Raw genomic sequence first — 17118 nt, 5'->3', positions numbered from 1 at the left:
TTGAAACGGTTCCAGAGGTGTTGACTCAACTGTGTGATCATGTTATAGTTTGTAGGTTGTGGCGCTGCTAAACTGCATTGTATTTTAAAGTGTGTTACGTTGTGTAGCCCACTCCCATTGATATAAAGTGGGAGAACTAAGTAACAGAAATGTCTCAGTGCAAGTCAACAACGCCACAAACCTCTGCGTCGATCATACAGGTGAATTAACTCAAACAGTTTCGACTGAACCTGAGCAGCCGGAGCTCAGTCAGTGTCCCTCTAATAATAAACTGAGTGGTTATGTTGTCGTCAGTTATAAATGTACAGCGGTCTGCAGTGGTGCATTCTGGGACCTCACACGAGGCGGCCTCTGTGATCAGATGGGTTTTGGCAGCGCTCAGAGCACAGCTCACAGTCACTGGAGTTACATGTACAAGCAAGTTGAAGAAAAACATCACCACAGCTACATTGTGTGTGTGTGGGAGAGAGAGAAGTGTAAGTGAGAGGTTTATTTTGCAGCTTGTGTCGACGGTGGTGTTGATTAAAATGAAAGATTATCCGTCAAAAAACAGGACCAGGTTTGTGTCGACGTCTAACGGAACAGATTTCATTTTAATCAGACTACTGGTCGTCTAAACGGATATTGGTAAATGTTTAAATGTAGTGAAACTCTTGCACAAGTAGAGCAGATCCATTAATACAGTTTGGTTTATTTTTCCATTTGCATGTGTTGATCTATTTCAGCCATGCAGTGCCGAGCCAACCGGTCCAGATCTGTATCAGCTGTGTCCTCCGAGGATACAATCATGTCTGCTTAGTCTTAGCGGCAGCCGTTTTCACTGTTTATTTCTCTTAGTTTTGATTTTTTATAAAGTAGAATTGATCTAATTGATGATATCAGACAAAGTATAGCTGCATATTGGCACATATTCAACTTTTAATTTGTAAGATACAACCTTGAGGAGCTTAACTTTGACCCAAAGTCTCTTATGAGGCTTAAAATCTGTTTTCTTCCAGCTTCTGTGTGTAACAAGTGACTGTGTGTTGGACTTTAATGGCTGCCAGGAACGACCCTGAACGCCTCGCAGCACTGCAGCTGAGCGAGACCAGTGTAGCACGCCGACCAGGAGCTGAAGCTGACGCCGACAGCGCCACTCTCGCTATGCAGCTATGCAGGTAACCAAGGTGATAGACTGAAACTCTGAATGTGCAAAAAAAAAGAAAGTGCAAAAAATCAAAAGCCTGAACTGATTGTCACACGAGACCAGTTCTGCCCATCATCAGTGATATCCTAAAAGCTTTTTTTAGTATTATTATGATTTTAATTATTATTTCCTTCCTACATTCATAACTGATTGATCCTTCTTTTACCCTGATCTGGATTGATATGTGACTTTCACTATGTTTCCAGTCCTCGGTTGGTTCAAAACCTTGTGGTAAATATTGAGTCATGTAAAGAGAAAGTGAAGTGAATCTGTATTTTTTAGGATTAAGTCACAGATTAACTGTGATAAAGAGTTTATTTTAATTATGCAACCTCCTGAGGGCTGTTGTGTGTTTTTAAAAGAGGTTGGGTTGTGTTTGTTTTGTCAAACGGTCTTCACATGGTTCTGTCGTGTCGGTATGAAGGAAGCTAAATTTGTTGCACACTAATGTAAGTTAGCAGATGTTGTTGTGGCAGAAATACAAAGAAAAAGTTAAACCTAACACGTTAAGTACTTATTTAATGTCAACCTCACCTTTGCTTCTCTCAAACATTAAGACATTAAAACTCATCGAGGCTGCGATGTAGAGCGTCAACACATAAACTAATGTGACTGTTTTCCTACTGTACTTGATAAAGTCTGAGCACCTTGTGATTGTAACCAAGATATATATGTATATATAAATATATTTTTTACCTCAAACAGCTCCATAGTCTTTAACTATAGAACAGCATCATTAATCTTCACTAAGAAAGTGATGTACTTTGATAGATAAAGCAGGAGAGGCGTATTCTTCCGTTGGAGCACCACTTATCTTGATTTACGTTGTTACGTTTGCAATGTTTTGAATGTTTTTTATATTGTTATTTATTTTTTGTGTCAGCTTCTAGGAAGCTTTAGGTCTATAGTCATCTTTGGGTTTAGTTTGTAATTGGAAAAAAGCACCATGAGATTTTTATTATTTATGGTAAAATTAAAAATAACTTCAATGATAAAATGTGTCCCTCTTTATTTTACTAATTGGCTCATTGATCACTTTCCTCCAAAACACATTGATAATAAGGTTACAGACTTGCTGTTTGGTATTTTCTGCTTCTTATTCTAAATAACAAATAGTTGTTTTCTGATTCTGCTACGTCAACTATGATCTTTTGTTTTCACTTGTGACAGAAGCGTTTGGTTGTGACGGGCCTTCGATCTGAAGCCCAAAGGTTTGGTTTCTACCTGGAGTTGTTCTGTCTGTGTTGACTCCACACAGCTACACGGTGTACAGCTCCTCTTTGTACATTTTCTCCTCTGCAGCTTCCTGGCAGGGGTGGGCGGATCAATCCCCAGAGCAGCCTATTGATACGACCTCTACCTAAGTCTTGTTCTGACTGTTGAGGACTGATACCAAAAACACACGGATCCCTCACATGGTAGCTCACATCCCCACCACACAAACACTCTCCTTGCTGCTGAAGTATCTGTCTCTCTGATGCTGGTGTGTGCCTGTGTGCAGTGAATTCACATAATGAACATAAATTGATTTTATTACTGAAAACCATTTTGTGATTAAGTAATCAACAGAGAACAGAAAGAAATGCCTCATTTGGCAAATGATTTGCTGGAAATTACAAGATATTGAGTAGTAGCCTATTAATAATGTGTTCTTCCCATAAATTAGACATATTTCTCCACAGCACATAAACTTGAACTGTTAAAAGTAGCAATATCGGTACTGATATTGGTGAAGTGCACCTTGTTATTAACTAGGTGTCAGATCAAACCTAATTATTGTGATACTGTGCTGTTTCCTGACAGTAAACACAATAGGAGTCAGTTTGATATTTGATGTGTTATTATATCCATCACTGTCTTAGTTTAGGGCGTCAGCAGTAATGAGGCATGTGATGAAAGCCACACACGGTTAAATGTATAATTATCTGACAGACTTGATATTCATAGACATTAGAAAACAGTAATATCTAATTTTGTACATAATTAATAACTCAGCCAAGTGAGGATTGGACTAAACGCCAGAAAGACAAAGTGTATTTTACAAGAGCACAAAACATGGACATTTCCTTTTAGGTAAATAAATTCACTATACAATCCAAGTGTCACACTTTGTTATAAAAACAGTTCAAAAGTAGTTAGTGTCCTCCAGAGCAAATCTTTAAACCTGCATTTTCAGTTGTGTTTTTCAGTAATCTGGCATCTATGGAAAAAAAAATTAGGAGACACGCAATATCAGCAGTGGTTATGAGTTTTTATTGTTTTACCACATTGATCCAAACCAAACATCTGGACTACCATTGTCCTCACAGGATGAAACAAATGGGCATTTTGGGCGTTTAGTAAATATCTCAGCTGCTGACTGGATTGTCAGGACAGTGGTGATGGTCTAAATAATGAATCCTAAAGAAGAGAGAGAGAGAGAGAGAGAGAGAGAGAGAGAGAGAGAGAGAGAGAGAGAGAGAGAGAGAGAAACACCCAGGAAAGAGCCCAGTGGCATCAGCACCATGGACAGCTCCATACAATCAGACACTGATAAGAGAGAGTTCAAACAACAACATGTTTTAGGCATGATTCAGTCTGAACTGTGTTTAGTTGTTTATTTAGTCATGAATATTTAATTTGTTAAATGACCTTTAAAATTATTCTTTGATAGGGGTGACATAACCAGTGACGTGTGAGATATCTCTTATATGTTTCATTAGATTATTTGATTTATATTGCTGTTGTGTTATCATCACTATATGATATATAATAATGTAATGACCCAGTTGTGTGCTCTAATTACTCTTAGCGGCATGGCTGGATTCATAAAACACCCTATGGCAGAAAGTTCAATGTAATTTCATCATTCCCCAGACACACAGAACCCAATCTGAAACATTGATTAACACTGATTAGTTAGTGGTTGATTACCCTGCACAGAAAAATGAAGGGAAACTGATAAACAGCATAAAGACAAGATGGAGGATGGAGGACAGAGATACTTCATCCTGTGGTTCAGAGCTGCACATTTATCATGTAGTTCTGTATTAGATGGATGTGATAAGTGATGGTCTCTCTATCTAGTGAACCTTTTTTTTATTGGGGCCCCTGAGGCTCTGGGGGGCCCTGAACAGTCGGTTTATCCAGCCTCAGTTATCATTACACATTTCTCCGCCTCCCTCTCTCCCCACCGCCTTCTCTCTCTCTCTCTCTCTCTCTCTCTCTCTCTCTCTCTCTCTCTCTCTCTCTCTCTCTCTCTCTCTCTCTCTCTCTCTCTCTCTCTCTCTCAGTGTTCACCTACGTCTCTCTCCCATGCTGAGGGGTGGAGGCTGACGGCCGCTGCCTCCTTTTTCCCAAAGGAAGAGAGAGGAGGATGGAGGAGAGCGGCTCTTCGTCTTCAGTCAGTCGGTGTTTCTTCGCAGAGCGGCTCGATAACCAGGAGCTTCTTCAGCCTCACTGGACATTTTTCATGGGAACAGAAACGTCTTAAAAATGATCCGGGGAGTGACCGTTGATCCGCTGCACCGACAGGTAGGTCACAGTGCACCGTGTGGCACCTTTACACACACCTTTACCTCCGCTGCTGCTGCTGCTGCCTGTAGCCATCATCACCACATCCTGGTACTAATGTAATCATGGTATATACATACGGGGGGACGGTGGGGGTGGGTGGAGAGTTACATAACAGTGGAAGAAGGCGAATCAGAGATTAATTAGCAGAATAAGGAGTGCGCTGTGTGGAGAAAACTGAATAAATCAAAGCAGCCGTGTGGATGTGAACATAGATGTGAGATGTGATGGCTGATTTCCTTCACCGTGACATGATGATGATGATGATGATGATGATGGGAGAGGAGAGAGAGGAGAGGGGAGGGGAGGGGAGGGGGGCGCTCGGACAGAAGACCCTGTTGAAGAAAATGATCCAGGCGGTGAGAGGCTGCAGGCCCGCGGCCCTCACGTCTCCACAGGACCGAGCAGCTCAGATAAGACACAGCCTGCACCGAGAGTCGCACTGGTGCATGTAGGCTACTATACACACACAGAGAAAGAGAGAGAGAGAGAGAGAGAGAGGCAGAAAAATGAACTGCCATTATAGGAGGCTGTTATTATTATCTGGATCACCTTCATCTCCATGGCGACGGGAAATCTCCAGCCTGATAGTTTGCTCTCCGCTTCCTGCGGATGCACCTGATCCCGCAGCAAAAATCATTTAGCCTAGCCCGCTGCTCCATAATAAAATCATGTTCTTGTGCTGGGCAAGACTTTTCTTAACCAGAAGGCCGATTGTATAGAGTTTATATTAAAACACCACTCAGCAAATCCTCTAACCGGATAATTCAGGTTCAGACCACTCTCTAAAAAGTTAGAGCTACAGGCTATTTATAACCAGTACTAAATTCTGAATTATATTAAACCTTCATTACCTATAGAAAATAACAGTTTTCATGTTTGCCATCTGACCTTAATTATAGACCTGTTGGTACCCCTCTCTAATAAGGTAGCATTTGTTTTATAAGCTGTAATGAATTGATTTATTAATAATTGATAAGTAATGTAGGTGCTTTGTAGTCAGGCGGTTATAAGCCATTGATAAGACCAGCTTTTGAGTTGCCAGGTTGTGGAAAATCCTCCTTCAGCAAAGCTCTTTAATTCACCAGAGAGACCCCTCCTAACAATGGACTGATAGGAGGAGGGGGCAGCAGGACATCTGAACCAAAACCATGAATAAACCAATCAGCATCTTAACATTTACAACAACAGACGATTGACTGGTTTATTAACATTTATAGTTGCATGTGACTGACTGACTGACTTCTGCTAATGGTTCTTTAGAAAATGAGAAATCCAACACTTTGTTGATGTCACACATTTATGGATATTTATAAATGTGTTATTAATAAAGAGAAGCTTTTAATAAAAACACATTTCACACTTACTGTATAGTCAAAATCTTTAGGTTAATGATGATGATGATTATACCATATAAATGTGTCACTCACTGCAAATGTGTAAATTAAAAGTTTATAAATGGATTTTGGTTGAACCAGTGGTGTCATCCCTGATGACTTAAAGTGTTGTGTCACATGATGAGTTTCCTCAATCTGACAAAAAAAGTTGTTTAATTACAGCTAATAAACCCTCTTATAAATGGTGCCATATCAGGAATTGTTTCCGACTTATTTTATACCATTGTTCACCTGCTCATCATTCCTAGGTTACAGCATAAATATACTGAATTAATTAAACTTTATTTAGTCAAGTAGCTTCCTTCAGGGTGAGAGCTCTTTCTCAGGAGAGAGAACAACAAACACTCATAATTCAGCACAAGCAGCATAATAAAGGCCAGAAAACCACAGTCAAGAAAAAAATAATTTAGAAAACATTACAAGAGTCGTATTGAATATCAGATGATAAACCTTAAACGTCACCGGGGAGAAAGACAGAATCACTTCCTGTCATTTATAAGATTCACACCAGGATTAGTGTGTACATATGGGACATCTACGGTTAATTTGTAACTTAGTCATGTATTGTTGTGTTGATATGCGAAGAAGTTTAGCAGCAGTAAGTCTTGATGATTCAAAGCATGATTCAAATATCAAATATCACCGGAAAACACTAATGGCTCATAATGTTAAGAAGTTGTTATGTAATCATGTAATTAGGGACCAACCAGTAGGTAGCCAATGTTTTTTCAGGGTAAAAAAAACAGTTATTAGTAATTATGCAGACCAATAACTGATAGGTTATTTGGAACTGATATGCCAAGATAAAACTACTGCTACTTTAAGTACATTTTAATTATTTCTATTATTTTGTCCACCCCACTGATATCACTGGAGGCAAACAGCATGAAGTCTGTTTTATATAATAGGCTACAACTCAACAGCTCTACACGCATGCAGCAGGATTTACTGCAGGACTGTTGTATTAGACTGCATCAGTTTTGATGTACATTATATTATGTAGCTATATTATCAGTTGCTCTTCATCACATCACTGCTGTAGCCTACATTTTCGCCAACACTAGTTCTGCACCAGCGCTCACAGCTCTCTGCTTCTTTTAGCAGCTTTCACTAATTCAGCTGCTGAGATCTGCTAGTTGCTTTAGCTTAGCAGTTGCGCTGGCTTGAGCTTGTTCGTCAGTCTGGTGTTTTTGTAACTTCAGTGTGGAGGATTTAGTTGATCATGACTTCGGTGTCTGTTGTTTTATCTTTAACACACAGCTACACTTGCTAACTCTATAGTCTTCCACAGCAGCTGCACGGCGGCTGCATCAGAGCACATTTTCAAACAAATTTATGTTAACAGCTAATAAAAATAACAATTCCCATTATCGGTAAAATGCTTGATATTGCAGCCGATAATCACCCAGGCTGATAATCTGCAGATCTCTATCTAAAATACCTATTAATTAATGTAAAAGTGATAACGGGGTCTGATGTTGTGGTTTATCCCTTTAGGATTACAGATCATTTATTGAATCACCACATATCATAAATCAATCCAGTTATCTGTAGCCTGTAATCTCGGATGAACCTCTTAAGAAACCAATAATGGTAATAAAATCAGTAGGTGAATAATAAGATTTAACTATAGTCGGTGTTATTCTGTGGCTTAGACAGATGTCTCTGTTTTCTCCAATAAAGTCGGTTCCAGTGTAATAAAAGCTTTAGTCGTCTCCCACTTCAATAAAAATCATTCCTACTGAAATCATAGTCATATCCAATAAAAGGTTAGCTGCGTGGACTTATTGTCATCTCTGCCAAAAGCTTCCTCCTCCAAAACAAACCACTGTTTTATTTTCTGGCGTTACCCAGTTTACTCTGCTCTCTGCAGCCGCAACAGCAGAAGCTGCAGCTCCTGACACTCACCGTTATGTATCACAGTCGGTGTTTGAAGGACACGATATCTCAGCTGGTAACATGACTCAACACCCACCACAAGTCGACCTGTGTCAGTCTGGCGGTCTGGTTCGACCTGGTGTGAACCCATCTGAAGATGTCGTACTTTTCTTGACACAAGCAGCAACGGTTTTGTGCAGCAACTGGGTGTAAAGATTCAAAAACAGCTCATCTCTAAGAGCCAGTTGGTCAGGTGAAACCTATTTTGATATATTACTGTGCAAAACAACCACGTATTTTAGAGCTATGATTAAAGAGCTGGAGAAACAGGTGTTACTAAATATGTACACCTACCTGCTAAGTGTTCGTGATGCTGCAGTAGTTTCCTGTTTAGACGGCATGTTGTTTCCCAGCAACACATTTACACATTACTATCAAGGACATTGTTACTATCTAGAGCTTTTTTAGGTTTTACTGTTGCAACATGATTTAGTAATTCACCATTGAAACGAGCAGGTTAGCAAATTAGCAGCAGATTTTTTTTATTGAGTAGTCATTATTAGCTACTGTTTGCTCAAATCAATGAGCGTAGGCAGCAGCGAGTGCTTGGTGACCGTTTTCAGGCGACAGATCCAAAGCCTACTTGGTTTTTGCGATGCACCTTTCCCATATTGGCAAAAAATCTCACAATGTTTCAGTTCCTCGCTTGTTTTATTTTTGTATGATTTGTTTCTGTAGACTTATCCTTCAGTCCCCCTCTGACAGTGAACGGAGAGCTTAATGAGTTTCAAGGCACCACACTGAAGAGCAGCGATACACTGTCTCTGTATACAGCAATGGCTAATTAGCTGTATTTTCAGAGAATCAGTTGTTGAATGAGTCTCGTTTTCATCCTCTGAGCATTAATCTCACCTAAAGAGCTGGAAAAATATGTTTGTTGTGTCTGCTCAGCTGTTTGTGCGGCTATAAATAACAGCAGTGTCCCCATGTGGCCTCAGCTCAATTTCAGCCACATCTGGATAACAGCTACTTAGTTAATAATCTTCCATACACGGCAGACCTAATGAAAAAGAGAAATAGAAAATGTCGTTAAATCTCATAAAACAAGTGTCAGTTGATGCAGTTGTATCAACGGGGTTTCCTCTGAGTTGAGGTTCAGTGTGTATACAATGTATAAACCGCATCCTGCCGCAAACCAAGCACGTGCTCCAGTGTTTATAACTGATGATCATATATTCAGGAACCTCCAGTTATTCAATTTAGCTTCATTACTAACTTCATGGGTGGCCGCCGGTTCACCAGATGAGCTATTCCAGGCGCCCCTGGATCCAGAAGTAAAAGTCCCATTCATTTTTTCTCATAGACAGTGTTTCATTACTCACAGCTGGAGGTCTTCTATGGCTGAGATAGACATGACAATTTACTGGTTAAATTATCAGTGCTGGAGAAAATACCAGTTTCATTAATAATAAGTCAAAGCTACAAATTCGTGTGGATAAAACAGACGAAGGACTCCTGAGGTGCATCACTCACTGAGCTGATATGATTCCCATGTTTACAGCTTCTCCAGTCGTCTTAATCAATTAGCACTGACAAAACAAAACAAAACAAAACATAAAGAAACAAATGTCAGCTTCATTTCTTCAAAGTATGCCGTTGAGCCTAGCAGGCAAATTTCTTGCAGCATCTGGAAACGTGAGCTTCTGCAGAGTTTGCAACCAACTCACTGAGTTAATTAGCACTAAGCTACATCAGGCAAGGGTGAAAAAAACAACACAATGCTGACAAAGATGTTTTATGATTAACGGATAAAAACTGAAAACCCTGCAAAAGTTTCCTTCCATGTAAAGTCAAGGATCCACTGTTTTGTGAAAAGTGGTAAATCTGTCACTGTTATCTGTAGCTAGCAAACACTTAGTTATTTACACATCCAGCAGCTGCAGAGTAACATCAGGGGTCATGTTTGTGTTCACGCGATGATCCAATATTCGCTCTCTCTTTTTTTTTTTATATATCTTAACCAGCTCCTGAGAAAATATGGCTCATCGGCGGCTAAACCATGTTCATTAGCTGGTCGCTACTTAATCTGCCTTTTGGTTTCAGTGTTTTACCACAGTCAAAACCACAGTGATAAATTAAGAGTTGTGGGCCATAAAACCAATGTAGAAAATAAGCAGAACGTACAACATTAACCACAGCACTATAAGGCTATTGTTGGCTTTCATTGTTTCTTTATTGTCTGGACCATTATAACAAACGTGCTTTATAAATAAAAGCCTGATTATTATGTTTCTATTCTCAGCTATTCATGTATTAGAGGGAAAAAAAATCCCCAGATGTGACATGAATGACAGTTTTATGCACAAAGCCGATACAAATACATTGTTCTTCCTGGGGCGTTCTGAAACGAGATGAAACAGACAAATGTTATCCAATGCTGTGGCCTCATCCAGCACATTCCTGCTATATTGTGAGCACTTGGTAGACTGAGCGGTGCGTTGCCATGGAAACCAGCGCTGCCGAAGCTCATAATATTCCCCTGTGAATGGAGAGCAGAACGGCTTCAGCACAACCATTTGTTCCAGTGGTAAAAACACTGATGGTGGCTTATAGGCCGTGCGCACAGGAGAGGAAATCAGCCCTGATCTCAGGACAGGAAGAAAAACTCTGTATATTATGTGACAGCCACGTCGGAGGCATCGCATAACAACTCCACTGTATTCATGGGCGCTGCATGGATTTATTTTTATCTCTGTGCTGTCCTACTTAGATCCTGGACAGACATGGAAGAAGTACTCAAATCCTTTACTTAAGTCAAAGTAACAAGTCTTACAACACTGTAAAACCAACACTACTGATATAAATAAATAAAAAAGTACTGTGCAGTAGAAGGCAATATAATCAGTATAATGTTCTTAAAATACTAAAAGTTAATGACAACTGTCCCTGCAAGATTATATATTGTCACTATCAAACATGAAAGCAGTTTTTTGTCTTGCTGGCTATAATTATTCCAGGATTAGTCAAAACCACTGGATTATGAAAACTTGATAAAATAATTAAAATATACACATTTAAATAATCATATGTGAGAAGCACAACCATTAAAATATATCTTACCCCCATAAAATAAAAGTACTAATTTCTAATAATGTTCTGTACAACAAGCCATAATATCTTATATAAGCTCTTTATCATGTCTTCAGTGCAAAAAATCTTAATTCACAACAACAAATTAAAATTGCTCAAATAATTGGAGTGGATAAAAAATTATAACAGTTTTTATGTTAAAGAACGTACCAGAAAATAATATAATATTACAGTAGACCTACATAAAGTAAAGTTAAACAAAGTAAGTTCTAAATTGCATTACATCCAATAAACTCTCTTTTTCGATTATCCAGCAGATCAACAATAGAGCTAGATCTAAAATACCTAAATTAAAACAAATTAAACAAAGAAAATGAGTAGAAACATCCCAGGTAAAGTATAGAATGAGATAACAAACAAAATACCACAGGAAACTACTGGGGAAGCTTGTGTTGAGTCATAATCTAAAGGCGACAGCCAGGACACCAAGAAAGGTAAATATAGAACTGGACATAGTTTAGATCAGAGTAATAAACCTCATTTATCTTCAGTGGATAATTACCGTCCTCCTCAGATCTGTTTACCCCACAGTGTGACTTCCTCTCAGTGCTGAGGAGCTTCCTAGCACCCACAACACATTACAACCTTAATTCAGAGTTACACACCTACTCTGTACTGCAGGACTTACTCTTACAAAGTAGCTTTTGTCAGTGTGGGTGGGAACACGTTCTCTCAACCTCACTGCAGCTGCACAGTTTCATGCTGAAACTATTTCGTACTACTCGTGTACCTGCAGACTGGACTCAACTCACGTGGTACTGGTAAAAAAATAAAAATAAAAAAAAAGGCACACAGTCTATTGTTTGTGATATAATCTGCATGCATGGCGTGATTGTGTAGCTGCCACTCAGTCTGAGAGTGTGCACATTAAACTGTTAGATTTGCAAAAGCAATCTGTTTTTTATTTCTCTATTTCAGCCTCCTGTCCCTGACTAAAACAGATTTCTTTTCTCTCTCTCTCTCTTTCTAAAATGGAGCGTTTCTAAAATGGCCTCCAGTGTGTGTAATCTGAAAACACCACTTTCAGGTGTTTCATTGTGTTAAACTGTAAAAACGTCGAAGGCTGCTCAGGGACAACGGTCACTGACTGTGTGGCTTTAAAGAGAAATGCAACTTTTGGTCACATGATCGAACTTCCTCTGAGCTTTTTGTTTTAGATACCGATGTAGTTGAACTTACGGCACAACTGGAGCCATTAGAGTGAATTTAAAATGATTTTATCAGACAACAAAACACTGTTTTTATCACGGCAGTGCAGCAGTTTGAGAATGATGCTGGTTTTAAGATTTATGGCACATAGTTACGTCGTTGTTATCGGAGTATGAAACTAAATCTTCTTCTTTTTCTAACCCTAACCTAGTTTACTTACTGTAAGTAGTTTGTTTAAAGCTAATGAAGATATTGTTGTAACCAAGGGGACGACCTGTACGTTGGTACCCGGCACAGTTACTGTAACCATGACAACCGAGGAACGTTACGCCTGATGCTGTAGCCGCAGCATTTCAGGAAATATTATACAGATCGTTTTTTCATATAGAGTATAGTATGTTGAGGACTTGTTGAGTGACATGACAACATAACTCCCTGTTGTCTCTTCGTCAGTCCTGCGTGTGTTTGTGTTGATTTTGTCCCGACTGTGATCATGATTGAGTCCATTGGGCCTGGGTCTGTCTCCCTCAGTCCTCAGCAGATGCTGACTGTGACGCAGTGTTGTTGTTGTCAGCTTAACAAGAGACTCAGCCGTGTTTTGAATATTCTCTATTACTAACAACCTGGAAACAATATGGTGCATCCAAAGCACTTAACTGAAAACGTGACATGTTTTAAATATTTGATTTAAATGAGGTGGGCTACAAGAAACAATTCCTCCAGTTATTAAAAACACTAAAACATTTATTTTGAATACTTTTCTCAATGATTTGAGATCTAGTTAAGTCATACTTTAAAGGAAATACATGATATAATGAGTAGCCTAAATTTCACCATTAATTCCAAGTTAAAAGTATCAAAGCAGTATGTTACAAACTGAAAGTAATCATAGGCCACACAAATGTATACTTGCATAGTTATATCATCATCATCATCATCATCATCATCATCATCATCATCATTATACTACTAGATTGAGGTGCATTGTAATGATACTCAACAGTTTCTGGTTGGTATGAAGAAATCTGAACAATAAAATGTCCAATATTTAATATAAAATGAAAGTAACCCACAAAGTTGGACTTGATCAGTATCACGACAACAACAGTGCCAACTATTGCCGATAACGACCGCCATGCTTCCTGTCTTACAGGCCTGAATCCACCTAGAAACCCCATGGAGCAGGATGTGGAGAGCCCGGCCATCATCAGACAGCCCAAGTTGCCGAAGCAGGCCCGAGAGGACCTGCCCAAAGCGCTGGCAAAAAAGGAAAGGACAAAGAAGATCCAGCGGTACGTCCAGAAAGACGGCAAGTGCAACGTCCATCACGGGAACGTTCGAGAGACATACCGGTATCTGACGGACATTTTCACCACGCTGGTCGACCTCAAGTGGGGGTTCAACCTCTTCATCTTCGTGCTGGTGTACACAGTGACATGGCTGTTCTTCGGCTTCATGTGGTGGCTTATTGCGTACATCCGGGGTGATCTGGACCATATAGCAGACAATCAGTGGACTCCATGTGTCAACAACCTGAATGGGTTTGTATCAGCGTTTCTGTTCTCCATCGAGACGGAGACCACCATCGGTTACGGATATAGAGTGATCACGGACCAATGCCCCGAGGGGATACTTCTGCTTTTAATTCAGTCAGTGCTGGGATCTATCGTGAATGCCTTCATGGTGGGCTGCATGTTTGTTAAGATCTCGCAGCCCAAGAAGCGAGCTGAGACACTAGTGTTTTCCACCAACGCGGTCATCTCCATGAGAGATGGACGACTGTGCATGATGTTCAGAGTCGGAGACCTCCGAAACTCGCACATCGTTGAGGCTTCAATCAGGGCCAAGCTTATCAAGTCTAAGCAGACCAAGGAAGGGGAGTTCATCCCTTTGAACCAGACGGACATAAATGTGGGCTACAACACAGGAGACGACAGGCTCTTCCTCGTGTCGCCACTCATCATCTGCCATGAGATAAACCAGAACAGCCCCTTCTGGGAGATCTCACAGGCCCACCTGGCCAAGGAGGAGATGGAGATCGTCGTGATTCTGGAGGGGATGGTCGAGGCCACAGGTGAGTGCTCGGACCCCGAGGGCCAAGAGACCACTGTTCAATAACACATAAATGTTTTTGAAAAGGTGAAACATAACTAAGGCCATTTATTGAAGTCCTGAATTTACATGTAAATTTGTCGCACTTGCACTTCAGTTGATGCCACAAGATACTCTTCAGTTATTTGATGGCTGTTGTTACTTCATCTAAAGGTTTTACATAAAACACAAAAAGCTTCTGAAATACGATGAATTGCTGATTAACTATGAACAGAACAAATGGTTGAGTTTGAGTTGAAATTGGTTTGTTAATCTAATTGTTCAGTAGAAGCAACATTTCAAAGGTCCAGTCGCTCAACGGTGAGTTCAGGTTGCTGCTTTTCTTTGTCTTAAACTACGGAAAAAGAAAGGCAAACTTTTTTTTCTAAATGTATATAGTAATATGTTGACGTTTAGCACAACATTAAAGCAGAAGTAAGCGATCCGGTCGTTTTGGCTACCTTCTTGTCAGCCGATGGAGTTAGCAGTCCCCACCCTCGTCCCTACGTCACCACATTCACGCGCATCCCTTGGCTGCACACACAGAGAGGACCGCCCCTTTATGCCGTTCTCTCTCCTCATTGGATAAAGATTGTAGGATACAAGGAATGTTTTCTCCTCGGCTTACAGCAGAGCAGAGTGACTGACAGACCAGTGTTTCAGACCAAACACTCTATATAAGTGATTGCTGTCGGAAGATATAACTATTTAAGACTTATATTAACACAAAAATTCCGCTTACTTCTGCTTTAAAGGTGTACAGAAATGGCCGTTTGTCCTGTTTGTCGCGCCGAGTTGTCACGAGCTGCAACACGAGTTTACCCGAGTGAGGAAAACGAATTTGATTGGTCGTTATCGAGCGGGCGGGATATTCAAAGCTTGGGGCGAGCCCGAGCTCCGTGTGTGTGTGTTGTCTCAGACGTTTGAATGACGGATGACGGATCCAATATCAGTGGCGGGTGAATCGTGTACAGGCTGACGTATAATCCGTGCGCCTGCATTATCCAATGCGAAAAAAAAAATACACACTTTCATCCCGGATTTACTCAAAAATAGAATTTTGCACAAAGTTTGGCCTACAACGTCTGAAAGATGAGTTATCACATTAATTTTATGACCCAAAGTGGGCTCAAATTCAATTTTCTTTTCTGTACACCTTTAACTATTGTATTTTAGTTGACCATGTTCACCACTTTAGTTTTTAATTTTTACCAGGCTAATATTTGCTACTTAGCAGCAGAGATCAAAGACTTGAGCTGAGCCTCATGCAGGTATCTGGTCGTCAGGATCATCAAAGTTATTAGCCTACATTTAATTTTGAGGGGTATTAAAGTCTGTATGCCAAATCTCAATCTGTTCCAGTTGTTTACAAGAAAAAAACAACACTACCAGTGACAATTTTTGGATTTAATTTCTTTCAAGATTTTGCCTTATTGTACTTATTCCTGTTCGCATCCTTCATGAGCACCACAAATAACATCCCATGACCCTGTAATGTGTCCCAAACCTTGTAATGCTTTGTTTTGCCTCCTATCTCCAGGTATGACGTGCCAGGCAAGGAGCTCGTACATCGGCACTGAGATCAAGTGGGGCTACCGCTTCACCCCAGTCCTGACGCTGGAGGACGGCTTCTACGAAGTGGACTACAACAGCTTCCACGACATCTACGAGACCAACACACCCAGCTGCAGTGCCAAAGAGCTGGCCGACATGACGAACCGCACCCGCCTGCCCCTGACCTGGTCCCTGGCCAGTAAGCTGAGCCAGCAGGGGCTGCCAGAGTCCGAGCAGGAGGGTCAGGAGACCAAGACCAGCCCGGACAACCAGGAGAAGAGCCAGCAGCAGACGGAGAGGAACGGGGACATTGCCAACGTAGAGAGCGAGTCCAAAGTGTAGCGAGCACAGCAGAGGAGGGCAGAAAAACAGCAGGTTGAAGGTCCATATGAGATTATTGGACTGCACTGTATTGTACGCCTCCCACTTTGGGACGACCACACGCGAGCTTGCGGAGCACAGGTGAGAGTCTGAGGTACTGAAGGACGACCAATGAGCACAGTAGACCAAGTACCCCTGCACCAAGAACCGCTTCTTTCTCAGTGATTCACAGTTCCCCCAAAAACAACAATAAAACATGTCGACATGTGGCCCACCGCTGAACTGAAAACCCTGTGCGGCAAGTGCATGTTTCAAATATAATGTGATGTCCTCCTGTCTGATGAGATTCCTATTATTTTTTCTATTAAAAATATTCCTAGGGGCATTTGCATAAGTATTTTTGTATATACTATAAAACGTTTTGAATTCTTTGTTTTGTTGCGGTGTGAATATTTGACAAATGTTTGATACTACTTCCTTTAGGTTAGTTCTGTATATATTCTATGCCTTACTGTATGTATAAAGCTTTCATTATTTGTTTTTCACAGATATATGAGCATGTATAAACATTATCTGCTGTTAATTTATCTTGTATTGTGTATATACTGTATGACGATAATGTTACAAGGAAAACATACATCTCAATGGATGCAAACTCTAGTTTAAACCAATGACAAATTCTTCCCCAAATGATAGGTGTTTGTTTAAGGTAGTATTACGTGTCTATGATGCTATTCCTCGAGAAGCCATGACTTGCTGTTTACAGCTGAGTGACTTCAGACAATGGCCCTTTAAAACTGCATTTAGTCACTTTTGCACATTGGAGGCCTCTAGTGGAGA

The 17118-nt window shown here is 40.4% G+C and overlaps 1 protein-coding gene across 1 annotated transcript; it reads left to right on the top strand.

The window, feature by feature from the left end:
* Positions 1-4466: 4466 nt before the first annotated feature.
* Positions 4467-17100, top strand: kcnj6 (potassium inwardly rectifying channel subfamily J member 6). The gene is made up of 3 exons (XM_083986130.1): positions 4467-4699; positions 13466-14386; positions 15944-17100. The coding sequence occupies exons 2-3, from the start codon at positions 13489-13491 to the stop codon at positions 16297-16299; spliced, it is 1254 nt and encodes a 417-aa protein (XP_083842256.1). The 5' UTR covers positions 4467-4699; positions 13466-13488; the 3' UTR covers positions 16300-17100.
* The last annotated feature ends 18 nt before the right edge of the window (positions 17101-17118 follow it).

The sequence above is a fragment of the Trachurus trachurus genome (genome assembly GCF_905171665.1).
Source record: "Trachurus trachurus genome assembly, chromosome: 14".
NCBI lineage: Eukaryota > Metazoa > Chordata > Actinopteri > Carangiformes > Carangidae > Trachurus > Trachurus trachurus.
Note: the sequence above shows the minus strand (reverse complement) of the source record. Positions and strands in the feature narration are given on the sequence as shown.

Coding starts and splice junctions, on each gene's coding strand:
- kcnj6 (XM_083986130.1), top strand. CDS start 13,489: ATGGAGCAGGATGTGGAGAGCCCGGCCATCATCAGACAGCCCAAGTTG. Junction 14,387..15,943: donor GGGGATGGTCGAGGCCACAG/GTGAGTGCTCGG, acceptor TCCTATCTCCAG/GTATGACGTGCCAGGCAAGG.